Genomic DNA, 14,771 nt, shown 5'->3' on the forward strand with positions numbered 1-14,771 from the left:
CAGACTTGGAGGTGCTGATTCTCATCCCAGCCGCTTCACACTCCGCTGCGAACCGTCCCAGCGAGAGCTGGAGGTCACTGTTCGATGGAGCTAGGAGGACCACGTCATCCGCAAATAGCAGGGACGAGATCCTCCTGTCACCAAACCTGACACCCTCCACCCCTCGGCTGCACCTAGAAATTCTGTCCATGAAAGTTATGAACAGAACCGGTGACAAAGGGCAGCCCTGGCGGAGTCCAACCCTCAGCGGGAACAGGTCCGACTTACTGCCAGCCACGTGAACCAGACTCGTGCTCCTTCGGTACAGGGACTGGATGGCCCTTAGCAAAGGGCCACCAACCCCATACTCCTGGAGCACCCCCCACAGGATGCCCCAGGGGACACGGTCGTACGCCTTCTCCAAATCCACAAAACACATGTGGACTGGTTGGGAGAACTCCCATGCCCCCTCCAGCACCCTGGCGAGGGTAAAGAGCTGGTCCACGGTTCCGCGTCCAGGACGAAAACCACATTGCTCCTCCTCAATCCGAGGTTCAACTATCGACCAGACCCTCTTCTCCAGCACCCTGGCGTAGACCTTACCGGGTAGGCTGAGGAGTGTGATCCCCCTGTAGTTGGAACACACCCTCTGGTCCCCTTTCTTGAAGATGGGGACCACCACCCGCATACAACTGTGAAGTGGTAATTCTAGCTTACTCTATGCTGCCCTCCTTTTGGTTGTTAGCCTTGAATCGGGAGATAAAAGGTGGCCATACAACATTTAAAGGTATAAAGAGTATAAGAAGAGAGCTATATGAATGTTATATACTGCCTGAATGTGAGTATTTGCATATTCAGAGCTCTGACATTATTTGTATCAGAAAGACAAGTCGCTGGAATTTTCAAATGACTTTCACCTGCTAGAGAAGTTCTGGATCACAAGGGGGCAAAAGCACTTTATCTCTTAATTTAATTCAGAGATATTAAATTTGAACTTGGACATGGTTAAAGACATCTTGGTACACATTGCTCAAATATGTTACAGGTAATGATGTGTGGGAAGAGATCCTGCGGTTGCCTTCCAGAATCTCAATCTGCAATAGATATAAAGATTTACAATGCAATATACTATATAACATCAATATATCACCGCACATTTATAGTATGTTTACAGCTGGGATTTCACCAAATTGTCCCAAATGCAAAACTCATGTAGGCACTTGGTTGCATTGCTCCTGGGAATGTAACAAATTCAGCTTCTGGAGGGCATTATGTGCAAACATCAGTACAGCAAATCCACTTTTATGTCTGCTTGGACATGACCCTGACTCTTAAAAAAGCAAAAGGAAGTGGTTCAATCGCTTTTAATGCTGGTGAGAAAAGCCATTATGATGAAATGGGTCAGGGGCAACCCTCCCTCCGTTTCTATGTGGAAATCCTTGGTCTCTGAGGTTGTGACTCTGGAAAAAATAGGACATTATATCGATGGAGAGTCTTGTCTATTTCTGCAGAAGTGGAAGGAACCATTGGAATCACTTGGACTTGAATATAATATGGACTTACATGGATAAAACTGGATAAATGTCTGAATTGGGGACAGTGGATATGAATTGGATTGATGAGCATAATAATTCCTTAACCTCACCTTATTGTGCCTCATTTTATGTTGTTATATATTATGTTATTTTGTTTCTTTGCCTGCTACAGAAGAAACCCATGAATGTATGCTCCATCTATCTAGCCTGCATTATCACAGAGTCTCCAGCAGATGTCGCTCTTTACACATCATCTCTGTGTAAAAGAGCTCGGTGGAGAACAGCTGAGCTTCCCGGAAGTTAACAGTAAATATAACACCTATAACACCTAATGAAGAAGAAAAGGTAAAACAGGTACTTTGAATCTTATCTCCACCACTTCTGTGTGTCTATTGAAGGCTGATGTCCTGTCGCTCCGCAGTGGGACACTGATTCATTCATTCACCGCTGAAAACACACACGTAAGTTTCTCCTTTATTTGTGAACTTGGGATGTTGAACAAGTTAAACCTGACAGTCCTCTGAGTCTCCATTCACGTGGTAAAATGCGGCGTATTCAGGCTATGGTTTTTAAATGAGTTAAGTCGCCATTGAACTATTTTTGATCGTTTTTGGTAACTCTTAAAGCTGAAATATCGATCATACTTCCAGCTATAAATACTGAGGATTTGCTGCTTTCCTTTGTCTTGTAACATGACAGTAAACTAAATATCCTTGAGATATTGACTGTAGGGAGAAAATGAAATTAAAAGTTTTTTTTCTTTTTTTTTTTTTTTGCTGTTTAATCGATCAAATGGTTCTTGAATTAATTCAGAAAATCATTTGATTAATCGATCGGTTCGTTGCAGCCTTAGTATCCAGTACATTCAATATTCAGTGTAAGTTGATCTGGCTGATTTGTAAAATGACAGTAAAGTCTTGCCACTGCCTTTTATTTTTATATGTGTTAATTATCATAGAGCTCATAGATAAGTCAATTGACCGAATAGTTGATCAACAGATAATTACTCTGCAACAATTTTAATTTTTATAGGTAAAGATTCATGGTTTCAGCTTTTCAAATGTTAATTTTTTTTTTTAAATTTTATTTTTCTTGTCTTCTATGAAATGAATATTATTTGGGGGTTTTGGACTGAAAACAAGCCATCTGAAGATGCCAGTTTGGGCCCTGCGAAAAGGTAATGGCCACTATTTCTTATATTGCATTATGTTAAGATTAAAATTCAACATGTTATTAGATTCATGAGGCATCACCTTGACAGGGAGTAGTACAAAGGACTCATCCCATTAAAATGTGCCTCCATGAATCATACTAAGAGCCATTCATAAAGGTATTTAAATCCACCCACAGGGACAAACAGGTTTTGCTACATGTCAGTCTCATGTTCAGACTTTACTCGGCAGAACTCAGTGTTACTATGATGTTTAAAAGGATGAGGTCATAAAATGTTGTGAGTTTGTAGATAAGTAGGAAATGAAGTGATTGCTGAGGATGGGGATTTATTGAAAAGTACTGTGGGACTAATAAAGGCCTCGGACTGTCTGATACAATATGAGTTGACAGTACATTTAGACCTGAATGCCCCTGACTTGAACAGAAGCTGACATTACAATTTTACTTCATTGCTGTTGTGGAGCTTTTAAACATATGAAACAGTCTTTATCACCTGATGCAGTCTACCCAGTTGTTGAGAATTTAAGATGTTTACACTTGCATTTTAAATGCTTTGAGGACTTCTCATCCATGTCATCTTAAAAATGTAGATTAAAATCTTAGTCTCAGATTGTGCAACAAGTAGGCAAAATGCGTCTTCTGAAAATGATTGTGTGTTACGATCAAAAGCTCCAGAAAAGAGACTAAATAGAAGTGCAAAAATGCTTCACAGTACAGGAGGTCCAACTGAGCTCCAAATAAATGCAAATATAATAAGGATGAGTATCTGTGTGCCACAACCATCTCAAATTTTCTTTTTGGAAATATTTCATTTGGAGCCAGTGTTAGCCAGTGTTATTTCTTATTTAAAAGGGTCCTATTATGCTCATTTTGCTCATTTGCTAGAACATTTTAACATGCTTGAATGTTACAAAACCATTTTTTGGCAAACTGTTCCAGCTGCAATACTTACAGTGTTTCTGGTTCTTCTGTATCTGCGCTCTCTGCATCTCTGCTGAATGACTGTGACAGAGTAAAGCAGCACTTTCTAGATAGATAGATAGATAGATAGATAGTACTGTATTGATCACAAACTGGGGAATTCTTTTGTTACAGCAGCAAGTAATCAAACAGTATTTGGACAATAGAATATAGATATATGAAACCTAGATAACATTCCCCAGCTGCAAGTGTGCTTTCAGGAATGACTGTAATGGAGCAAAGGGAATGTGAAGTCATGCCATGTTAAGTTCTGGGACGTTGGCGTCATCTTGTGAGGAATAGTTACCTGCAAACAAACTGATCACAACACGAAACATAGATCCATGTAACTTAGCAGCTCAAGGGAGGATTACAGACCCCCAATGCACTACCCACGCTCACATACCCGCACATTGTAAACGATCGTGTTTTTAGCCTGAGTGCATACGCTTTGCGTGAGTTTAAAAATCACAAATCCAAGATCATGCACAGCCTTGCAGTGGCAGTAAGGAAGATCTGCTAATTCACAAGGCAACTGCAAGCTGTGGCACAGTCACACTCACAAAAGTATGGTGGCCATCCTCTTTATGGCCCATTTGGCATATTAAACCAAATGCAGTATAAGAGGTAAAAACCATAGGAGGCACAGGTAACAGTGTGTTCCTCACACGATGACACCCCCAGGCAACACAGCTTGAAATGCCTTCACATTCCCTACAGCTCTACTTTCTAACATGAAAAATTACCAATAAAGGCTTCTAAACAAAAATCTACACAACTGGACATTCCAGCAGGAATACAATCCAAAAATGTAGCATGTAGCTACATGTAGTTGTGTATGTAATGTGAACACTTATTGTAGTGTTCCTGGAGCAGATGACCGTATAAAGAAATCTGTCACGAGCTGACGTCAGCTTGTCTTGAAAGTAGAAAAATCACCGGAAACAGAGTATTCAGAACGATCTGAAGCCTGAGGTTTTGCTCTCAAGGATTACTTTTACATAGGATCACCTCATTATTTGAAACGCTGTCTGGTTTTAAGGAAACCATTTATCTCTCATCAGTATAATGCAGTTGATTTCTCTTTGCCATAGAAATAATGTACTGGATCCCCGGAGTGGTGGCCTCCTGGCTCATCTATCGCTGGTACAAGGATAGAAAAAGAGTGCCCAACAAGCAAGATAAATACGTCTACATCACTGGCTGTGACTCTGGGTTTGGTAAACTCCTGGCGACACACCTGGACAAGCTGGGCTTTAGTGTGATTGCAGCTTGTTACACTGAGAAGGGTGAGGATGGGCTGAAGAAGGTCGCTTCCGACAGACTGGCAACCGTTCATCTGGATGTGACCGACTCAGAGAGTGTCTGCAAAGCTGCCGCTGTCATCAAGACTCTGGTTGGACAGAAGGGTGAGTGGCTTTTAGGGGCTCCTTTTATAGGGTCACATGACATTAACAGTAAAGTTTAGCTCACTAGATTCGGAGGATTTCAGGTTAAACAATAATGTTCATGTGTTAATTGAAACTTGCTTGTACTGATCATGTATTTTAAATAAAATGCCTCAACTTTAAAGGAAGTTCAACATTTTTAGAGTTACACATTTGCTTTCTTGCAGAGAATTAGATTAGAAGATGTCACTTTCATGTCTGTCTGATCAATATGAAGCTACAGCCAGCACCAGTTTGGCTTAGCATAGCATAAAGACTGGAAACAAGGAGGAACAGCTAACCTGGCTCTTTTCAAAAGCGACTAAATCTACCTACCAGTACCTGTAAAGCTAACTAATTAACACACTATATTTCGTGTGTTAAATCAGTGCAAAAACTGAAGCGCAGCCACCAACAGCTTTAGGCAATCGCTGACAACTTAACACTGGACTATTTCTTTGCTAGGTATAGGGACTTCATATTGGATTTTGCTACCTTTCAAAAGAGCTGTAGCTTTATACATAGATATGTGAGAGTGGTATGTATTTTTATTCTCATCTAATTTGGCAAGAAAGAGCAAGAAACCATATTTCCTGTAGTGTCAAAGTAATCCTCTCACAAAGTTTTAGGAATTAACATAAATGATAACATATACCCCGGAGCAGTGATTCCACTACTGGGTGGTGTAAAATGTTGTGCCCTGTGGGTATTAACACTCGCCTCCCTGTGTTTATTATCTTGTATTGCTCCAGGTCTGTGGGCCGTGGTAAACAATGCAGGAGTTGCTCATCCGTCTGGCCCCATTGACTGGCTCATTGTAGACGACTACAAGGCCATGCTTGCTGTCAATCTGTTCGGCGTAATCGATGTAACACTGAGCGTCCTCCCTCTCATCAAGATGGCCAGAGGCAGAGTGGTGAATGTCGCCAGCGTGTTTGGGCGAATCACCCCGTTCGGTGGACCTTACTGTGTGTCCAAGTATGGCGTGGAGTCCTTCAACGACAGTCTACGGTGAGAGAAGACGCAACACATTTACATGTATACACATCATGGCTTGATTATGGACCAGTCCAGTGGGGCCAGTGCGCGGGGGCTTCGGACTGCCAGGGGGGCCCAAGACCTCTGAGGGAAGTTGAACGCCAGAGCCCTCAAGCTGACCATTAGGCCCCTGGGTGCTTATAGCATGAGCTAATCACTAGAGCCCCCCCAGACCCCTCAGTGCTTACAATGTGAGGGGCCTTAAGGGACCACGATCCAGCCCTTGATTCTCACAAATGTTGTCTTGACTTACAGCAGACCTCCTTTGTGTTTCAGTTTGAACATGGCACCGTTTGGAATCAAGGTGGCATGCATTGAGCCAGGCTTCTTCAAAACAAATGTGACTGATACAGTGATCATGAAAGACAACGTGAAGAAGCTCTGGGACAGATTACCTCAGGATGTGAAGGATGACTACGGACAAGATTTCTTGGCAGAATGTAAGTGACTCCACCTTTTTTTATAGATAATAGACTTTTTTTTTATTGCCATAGCTCAACGTACGACAAAACAATTCTCTGAGGAGATGATTTTGTTATATGGCGCCCATCTCTCCAAAAATGACCCATGATTCAGGTCATTGAATTTTCAGACACTCTGCAGTAGTTTATAATAGATTGTGGTTCTGTTCTGTAAAGATAAAATTGAAAAGGTTCAGATTTCTAAAACTATATGTTTAAACATTTTCTTGAGTTCTTTCACTGATAACAATGTTAGGTAATGCTTTATCTGTGGTACCTTTATTTTCCTTATTTATTTTAAGTCATATTTTGAAGGTTACCTGGAAAGAACTGAATAATTTGGTACTAATTTGAAGGAAAAGACACATTGGGCCTCCTTCACTAATATGTGTGTAGAAATGTTCTTATGCTGGGCACAAAATAAATGGTCACTCAAAATTACTGTCGGATTTATGACATGCACATCGACCAATTGTGTTCTCACCATTGTGCATATGCTCGTGAATCAAGCCAATCGTCACTCTCTTCAAACAAACATCTCAATCACTGATGCGCTCTCTACAGAAGACACAAAATGTTATATCTTCCAACAAAGCTAGATATGCCATCTTCACACCTGCTTGGAGGTAAACCAGAATCTTGCATGCCTGTCAGCAATAGTAATAGTTATAATTTCATTTCACTAAAAACTGGTTGGAGTAGAAAACATGTATACGCACGGTGGGCAGATTTTTGCATTTGTGAATGAATGTTAAATTGAATGCCTACCTGTAGTTTATTGTGATTGTAATTTGTACCAACTTAACCTTGTCTGCATTTTACCTATAATTAGTGCCAAATGACACAGCTCTTTCCAAAAAAACTTCCTAGGAAATCATTATGAACTATTATGAATTATAATAAAAGATTACAGACCTGTATACAAACATTCACATGTGTGAAATGCTTCTCTTTCAGCTCTTGACATGTTGGACCAGAGGTTTAAGATGTTGACGGACGGCAACCTGATGAAGGTGGTCAACTGCATGGAGCACGCCGTCTCTGCTGTTCATCCTCGTACTCGCTACTCTGCTGGATGGGACGCAAAATTTTTCTGGCTGCCATTGACGTACATGCCGACCTTCATCGCGGATAGACTCTTGCGTCAAAATAGCCCCAAACTAAAAATATCTGGACTGTAGTTTCTTTCAGATTAGTTGTTTGAGGAAGAATTTGGGCGAACTTGAAGATCACTAGTGTGTCTGTTACTTTTACTGCAATAAATGTTTGTACATGAAGGATTACCGGGTTACATCATATAAACATATTCTTTATCATGAATCACGTTTGGCTCTTCATTATGTGTTTGACTCCAGACACCATCATGCCTGCATTATTGATTATAAGACCTTATCGAAATAGACATCAGGAGCCATGGGGACCACGCCTCCTTGTGGAGATTTCACAGCACAGCAGCATTCCAAAGCGAGTCCCATCAAAGGGTGACAACAAGACATCAGGATGTCCCCTCAGCTGCTCCAGTTAGTGCCATGGGGTTCAGTGAATGCAGAATCAGGACAGGAAGGCATAGGGGAAGCCACACCAAGACAGAAAGGTGTCGGGGAAGCCACTCCAGGACAAGAAAGACGGTATCAAGCATTCCGCACCAGTATAGGAATTGTATTGGGAAAGCTGCACCAGAAAAGGAGAGCAACGGTGAAGCCGCATTGGGACAGGCTGATTGCAGGCTCCCAAGCCCAAGGCAGTACTGGGTGCAAGCTGAGAACCAGCAGGCACAAAGCCAGCAGGTTGACGTGTAGACTGGGATTCAGCAGTGTTCAGAAAGTCCTCTACCTACCCAGGTAGCAAATTCTTTAACTGGGGCCTTGCCAATAAGGCTGCCTCTCTGTCCTCACTACTAGAGGTGTATCTGCAGTCATTTCGACAGCACATAGATCCCCTGATGGGTCCATGACTGTTTGGATTCTTCTGCCATGAGGAGTGGAATAGATGGACCCAAATGCAGGAGACTGCAAGCAACAGGAACTTGAAGAAATAACTCTTATTCGCAGTTACATGTAGTGCAGGAAAGGTGAAACTGATCAAAACAGAACTTAACCAAGGATCCAACAAACACTGAACTGGAACCAGGACTTAAATATAAACTAAATGGTCAGGTGGGGAGAAGGGCAGTGAAGCTGGAGGAATGAGGTGATTGGGTCCCAATCCCATGCTCCACGCTCACAGACTTTGAGGCGTGTTCCCACAGAGTGTGTGAGGGCTTAGGGCTGTTCTGAATTACCTACAAATCATAACATTGTGGAATTGAAACACATTGTTAACAGGGTAAGTCTGGGCACATTTATCAAAAAAAAAACTAGATAGTGCAGACTGGCACATTGGTTTTCAGCCTGGCATAGAAAGTTACACATTAACACTTCTCATCTTCCTCTTAATGTTCAAATCAGGGACAGACCTCTAAAGTACTTTGGATGTGAGGAAGTTAAAAAACGTTAACTAAAAAGTCCCCAAACCCACAACTGTGCCAGATAAGTGTAAGATAAGCATGTCAACGTGACCTGAAATGTCACTGCAAAATGCTTCTCACACTCAATCATTTACCAGGGCTGCATTCAGACCCAGCATTGGACACTATGTTGTGTTACGCAGGTGCACTGCCTTTTAATACCACAGGGTTTAGTTCAGTTGAATTAAAAGGAGCTTTATTGGCACTGTTTTGAGATTGAATGTACCCATGTGACATCAGTTCAGTCCCTTAGGGCTCAGGGCCTAAGGTCTTAGTGGGGACTTTGGGATTGAGCCAAGTGGGAGAACAGGCAGGGAGCTGACTGGCTGGGAGAAACTCTGGGAACAGTGAAGGGCTAAGGAGGCTGATTAAGAGCAGGTGGGATGATCTTAAACACGTCACAACTGAATCATCTTGTAAAGCTTTTGATCCTGACGGACTTTGGCTCCTTTTCTTCCGTTTAAACCCGTTCTTGAGATTATCGACGTTGATTTCCCTTTAATATCAAATACAGAGAACACTACAAAATATAAATCAACTAATAAATCATGATATTATAGATTAGACCACCAAGGGGGGTCGTAATGGGGGAAAAGTGGGATTGATTACCCAGTGTTTACCAAAGTTTGGTTTTGTTATTTCTAAGTAATTAGAGCCGTAACTACATTAAATTGAATGAATAATCCATTTGGAAGACTGAACTATGTACAAACAAAATAAAATAAAATAAAATAAATTAAATTAAATTAAATTAAATTAAAAATATAAAACAAAATCGAATAAAATAAAATTAGATAGACTAAAATAAGATAAAATAAAATGAAACTGTATAGTCTGCTCTTGGACTAGGATTTGTTATTAAACGCAGTAGAGCCAAGTGAGTGATTGCCTATATTGCTGGAGCACCAACGTACACTTGTCTTGTCTTTCCCTTAAGAGAGGGAAATCAGGGCTCCAAAAAATGAAAGAAAGCAATAGGAAAGAAAGAATACTGACTTAAAAAAAAACATTAAACATAGATATTACATGTCAAACAACCCTAAGTTGTTGAAACATTAACTGTTGATGTATTATTGATGGACCATGAGACTCTGCTCACACTGAAAGCAATCATCAATGATCAAACCCTGACACGACTTACAACTCCAGTGTTGACTGGGAGAGGATTGTCCATACACCCAGTTATTCTCTGATAAGAAAGACACATCTTCATCTAAAGAACTGTAGCCATGGTATGTTTGCATTATTGTTTTATAATTTACTGGCTAATAATGTAAATATAGATCATGTTGTAGCCAAATTGATGGATATTGATCTTCCATGCTTCTCCACTCAGGTGTCAACTGATCATCTGATGACATATTTACTAGAGGTAAGTAGATTTCTCTTGTTTGCACACTTTTCATTAATATTCACTTTTATTGTCATCATTTTTATTTACCTTTATCGGAGAATGTGAGTCGAATGTTTAAGAGAAACAAGAAGCCTGAAGTCTGATCTGTGGAATGTGTGTTTCAGGTAATCCTGTCACACCTGGCCTTAACCTGTGCTTCACTTCTGGCCACTCTCGCTGTCATCCGATGGTACATCAGAGATTCCTGCAAGGTTGATGGCTTCAACCAGAAGCATGTGTTCATCACAGGTTGTGACAGTGGCTTTGGGAATCTGCTGGCCAGGCAGCTGGATGGAAAATGCTTCCACGTCATAGCTGCATGTCTCACAGAGAAAGGTGCAACAGATTTGGCAGCAGCAGCCTCCCCCAGACTGAAGACTCTCCTGCTGGCTGTTACAGACAGTGTGAACATCAGGAGGGCGGTGGAGTTTGTGAGCGAAGAGGTCAGAGAGCGAGGTGAGCCGGGCGGACAGCAGCAGGGGGTACACACTGATAGGGTGCCAGTCAGAGCGAGGCACTGGGAGAGATAAAGGCAACCTGGACCATCCCATCATCACCTCATCATCCTCCTACTGATATGTTTAACATGCCCTCTGATTTTGAAGAGGAGGGAGGAAATACTTACCTCATATAGTCTGCATTTTTTAAAGTCAGGGACACATTAAAGTTTCTGCAAACACAAATCTAAAGCTTTTTAAACTTCATTGGACTAAGTGGACATGCCTGGCCTGTACATACACTATACAGTATGTACTATATACTACTCCCCATAGTACTGTGTGGTACTTCGGCATTTTAACACTGATAAGATAAGTACTATTCCACCATCAATTCCTCAAGGGAAAACCAGCCATATTTTATAGAAAAGGACACAACTCTTCAGCTAGAGACTTTTTTTTTAATCAAGTATGTGACTAGAAGAAGAAACACAAAAATAATATACGACTACAAATTAAAATGTGTCATAGAAACACATCTAAATGCATACAAACATTATATGTTAATTACAGGTGAAATAAATATGAAAATGTCATCCTTAGGTTCTGTGAAATTATACACTTATATTTCAATTTTTGCTTTTAACATTAGATAAAGGGATGAATGGGTTAATTGGGAAAATGATAAGTGGATTAATCCATAATAAAAATGATCATTATTTGCAGGCCTATATATAAAACTATATACATAACTGAGTTAACAGAGACAGTAAGGCTCTATCTACTGTACTCAGTGCTGTGCAAAGATACCAGGAACTGGAGATTAGTGTAGGACAGTCAGTGGTTTGGATAAAATGTACAGAGTGCCCAATGTCAGCCTATCCCAGTTGACATTGGGCGAGAGGTGGGGTACACTCTGGACAGGTAGCCAGGCAGACAACCATTCACACTCATATTCACACCTACAGCAAACTAAGAGTCACCAATTATCCTGCATGTCTTTGGACTGTGGGAGGAAGCCAGAGTACCCGGAGAAAAGTCACACTGACACGGGGAGAACATGCAAACTCCACACAAGAGGGCTCCCCCACGCTGGGTTTGAGTATTTGAATATTTTCACTGCTTTACCTTGCTGTCAGACAGTTTTTTGTTTTTTTTTCACTGATGGGTAACTGAGGCCGTTACAGTATATCAAACACAGAACACACACAGGGTTGCTGGTCTACTGCTGCCTCGATTGGTTAGTGTGTAAGGTAAAGTGTCGCAAAAAATCAAATATAGCATACATTTACATAGATATTGATTTTTTTTTAGGTGTCCAAAATACATTTTGCTGTGGCCCCATCTACAGCAGTACACTGTTTAGCTTTTGTGCCGGCACATTTGATTTATCAAACATAATAACGAAGCAACACAGGACATAAAATAAGCACAGCAGAAACATCTGGTATGTCGGACCACCATGTCTAACGATATATATCTTTAAACATTACAGCTATGGCTGAAAATGACAACAGAAATCAACAAGTTTGATTTTACATGTCTCCACAATTGTAATCAATTGCCAATTTTCGTCCTTTAAGTGATTGTTTGTGTTAGTGTGATGCCATGGTAATTCAGTCTATAGAGAGTTTCACTGGAATTACATTATGAGGCAACAGCTTGGGTCCATGTTTACTTCCTGTCAGCTGATGTCATTCATATACACTGTCAGACATTCCCTCAGGAAATACGAATTTCTGATGTCTGTGAAGATAATAAATGATCAACATTCTCTTTTATCAACAAATGGAAAATGAGGATCTGAAGTTGATATCCGCTGGTAATGTTCCTGCCTCGTTTCTCTGCAGGTCTGTGGGGTCTGGTGAACAACGCCGGCAGGTTGATACCTTTTGATCGAACTGAATGGATGCAGTTGGAAGATTTCTCTAAGGTTCTGGATGTGAATCTGATCGGCCTCATTGATGTGACGCTCCAGTTTCTGCCCCTGCTGAAAAAGAGCCAGGGTAGGGTGGTTAATATGACCAGTCTTCTGGGCAGAGTGGCTCTCATTGGTGGAGGATACTGCCTGTCCAAATTTGGAGTGGAGGCCTTCTCAGACAGCCTCAGGTAGCGGGCAGAAGTAGCATGAAATGGAAATACTCATGTCAAAGTTGCACTGACAGTTGGTCATCTGCAAAGTTTTTAAATATTAACACGTTGTAAGCCAACTTTTAAAGTAAAATACTCAATTAAAAGCTCTCCAGATGCACTAAGAAAATCAAATGTTTTGCTTCTTGTGCCCAGGAGGGACATGCAGCATTTTGGCATCAAAGTGAGCATTATCGAGCCTGGTTTCTTCAAGACAGATATCTCCAGGCCGGATGCTGTTCAAGCTGACCTGAGGAGACTGTGGACCCACCTCCCTCAAGATGCCAAAGACTCATATGGAGACACATTCTTTGATGACTGTGAGTGGAAGTACAGTTGATCACACTCAGTAACAGCGTCATATTAATATTCTGAATGACTCCTCTGCTCTGTTCGTCCTGTCAGATGTGAATGCCAAGGGCCTCTCCATGGGCGTGAGCAATTCAGATCTCTCCAAGGTGACCAGGTGTATGGAGCATGCACTGACAGCTCGCTTCCCACGCACACGTTATAGTGCGGGCTTTGATGCCAAGTTTATTTGGATTCCTCTGTCCTACTTCCCTTCATTTGTGACAGACTTTATTGTCGTTGGGCATCTTAGTTTTCCTAAGAATAAAAGAAATGTCAGTTGAATCCATATGAGCATGTTGTGGATGATCACAGATACAATTTTCGTTTGTCATTAGTTCAAGTATTGCTCCACACAATTTTAGCCATTGTATCAATATCATTTCAATCAAGAGAGACACATGGATGAAGTAAAAATAATTACAGATAAGGGAGATTTTGTAATCAAGGGGCTTCTTCCCTGAGCAGCAGCAAGATAAATCCCCCAATGTAGTCCAGACACTGGTGACTCTGCTGAGGCTGATGAGGCTGACGAGGCTGCTGAAATGATGAAGATGATGAATGTTAGAAGGCTAGGCGGCGATGGGGAGGCGAAGGGTGTGCATGACAGCAGCATGAACGTACTAAAAGCATAATCATATTTAAAGAGACAGCAGGAAGATACATAAAGGATCATTTATACTTCCTTTACGTAGAAAAATAGATATGTGCGTCCTTAATGATGGCATACAGACAGCCAATAGGTGGCACTAGAGGGCAAAGTTATAGTTTCACACAACCACAAACGGAGGCAGTGTTGTCGACGGTAGCGGTTTGTGATTTGTTCTGTAGCGCCATTTTTAAAATGTCTTGAAATAGGCTGGACTGCTCCCACAATTTCCGGTGATACCGATCCATTCCATCCAAGTATCCATAACAAGTCGTGCACAAAAATGGACGAAATAAATGCAGAGTCCAATCAGAAGACTTTGTCTGTCTCTGTAGACGTATCTTTTTTGTTTTTTCAATTATTTTTATGGCTCTTTTGCCTTTATTAGATAGGCCAGTATTGAGTGTAAGGCAGGGAGAGAAGGGAGGTGACATGCAGCAAGGGGCCACAAGCTGCAACCCAGCCCATGGCCGCTACAGCAAGGACATTGCCTTTGCACATGGGATGCCTGCTCTACCTGCCTACCTGCTACTGGGCACCCCTAGGTGTATCTAACTTTGAGTATAAGTCCTAACAAGGAAGGTGTTTCGCTACAATTGGATGAATGTGATCAGCTGATAGAACAGTTATTTGACAGCCCTCGCCAATTTCTTGTGCTAGAGCTCAATCACTGCAAAAATGATCAAGTGGATTCACAGGCATAAAGTCAAGGAACATAATGAGTTGAATTAGTAC

General features: G+C 41.4%; 2 protein-coding genes across 2 annotated transcripts; both read left to right on the forward strand.

The window, feature by feature from the left end:
• The first annotated feature begins 1,795 nt into the window (after positions 1 to 1,795).
• On the forward strand, positions 1,796 to 7,893 carry LOC117251819 (retinol dehydrogenase 7-like). The gene is made up of 6 exons (XM_033618380.2): positions 1,796 to 1,975; positions 2,657 to 2,691; positions 4,742 to 5,056; positions 5,827 to 6,085; positions 6,389 to 6,552; positions 7,531 to 7,893. The coding sequence occupies exons 2-6, from the start codon at positions 2,667 to 2,669 to the stop codon at positions 7,752 to 7,754; spliced, it is 987 nt and encodes a 328-aa protein (XP_033474271.1). The 5' UTR covers positions 1,796 to 1,975; positions 2,657 to 2,666; the 3' UTR covers positions 7,755 to 7,893.
• A 1,974-nt stretch (positions 7,894 to 9,867) lies between these two features.
• Positions 9,868 to 14,480, forward strand: LOC117250913 (retinol dehydrogenase 7-like). The gene is made up of 5 exons (XM_033616881.2): positions 9,868 to 10,451; positions 10,598 to 10,928; positions 12,760 to 13,018; positions 13,196 to 13,359; positions 13,445 to 14,480. Exons 1-5 carry the CDS (start codon positions 10,314 to 10,316, stop codon positions 13,669 to 13,671), a joined length of 1,119 nt encoding a protein of 372 aa, XP_033472772.2. The 5' UTR covers positions 9,868 to 10,313; the 3' UTR covers positions 13,672 to 14,480.
• The last annotated feature ends 291 nt before the right edge of the window (positions 14,481 to 14,771 follow it).

The sequence above is a fragment of the Epinephelus lanceolatus genome, chromosome 14 (assembly GCF_041903045.1).
Source record: "Epinephelus lanceolatus isolate andai-2023 chromosome 14, ASM4190304v1, whole genome shotgun sequence".
Taxonomy (NCBI): domain Eukaryota; kingdom Metazoa; phylum Chordata; class Actinopteri; order Perciformes; family Serranidae; genus Epinephelus; species Epinephelus lanceolatus.

Coding starts and splice junctions, on each gene's coding strand:
- LOC117250913 (XM_033616881.2), top strand. CDS start 10,314: ATGTTTGCATTATTGTTTTATAATTTACTGGCTAATAATGTAAATATA. Junction 10,929..12,759: donor CGAAGAGGTCAGAGAGCGAG/GTGAGCCGGGCG, acceptor GTTTCTCTGCAG/GTCTGTGGGGTCTGGTGAAC. Junction 13,360..13,444: donor AGACACATTCTTTGATGACT/GTGAGTGGAAGT, acceptor TCGTCCTGTCAG/ATGTGAATGCCAAGGGCCTC.
- LOC117251819 (XM_033618380.2), top strand. CDS start 2,667: ATGCCAGTTTGGGCCCTGCGAAAAG. Junction 2,692..4,741: donor AGTTTGGGCCCTGCGAAAAG/GTAATGGCCACT, acceptor TCTTTGCCATAG/AAATAATGTACTGGATCCCC. Junction 6,553..7,530: donor ACAAGATTTCTTGGCAGAAT/GTAAGTGACTCC, acceptor CTTCTCTTTCAG/CTCTTGACATGTTGGACCAG.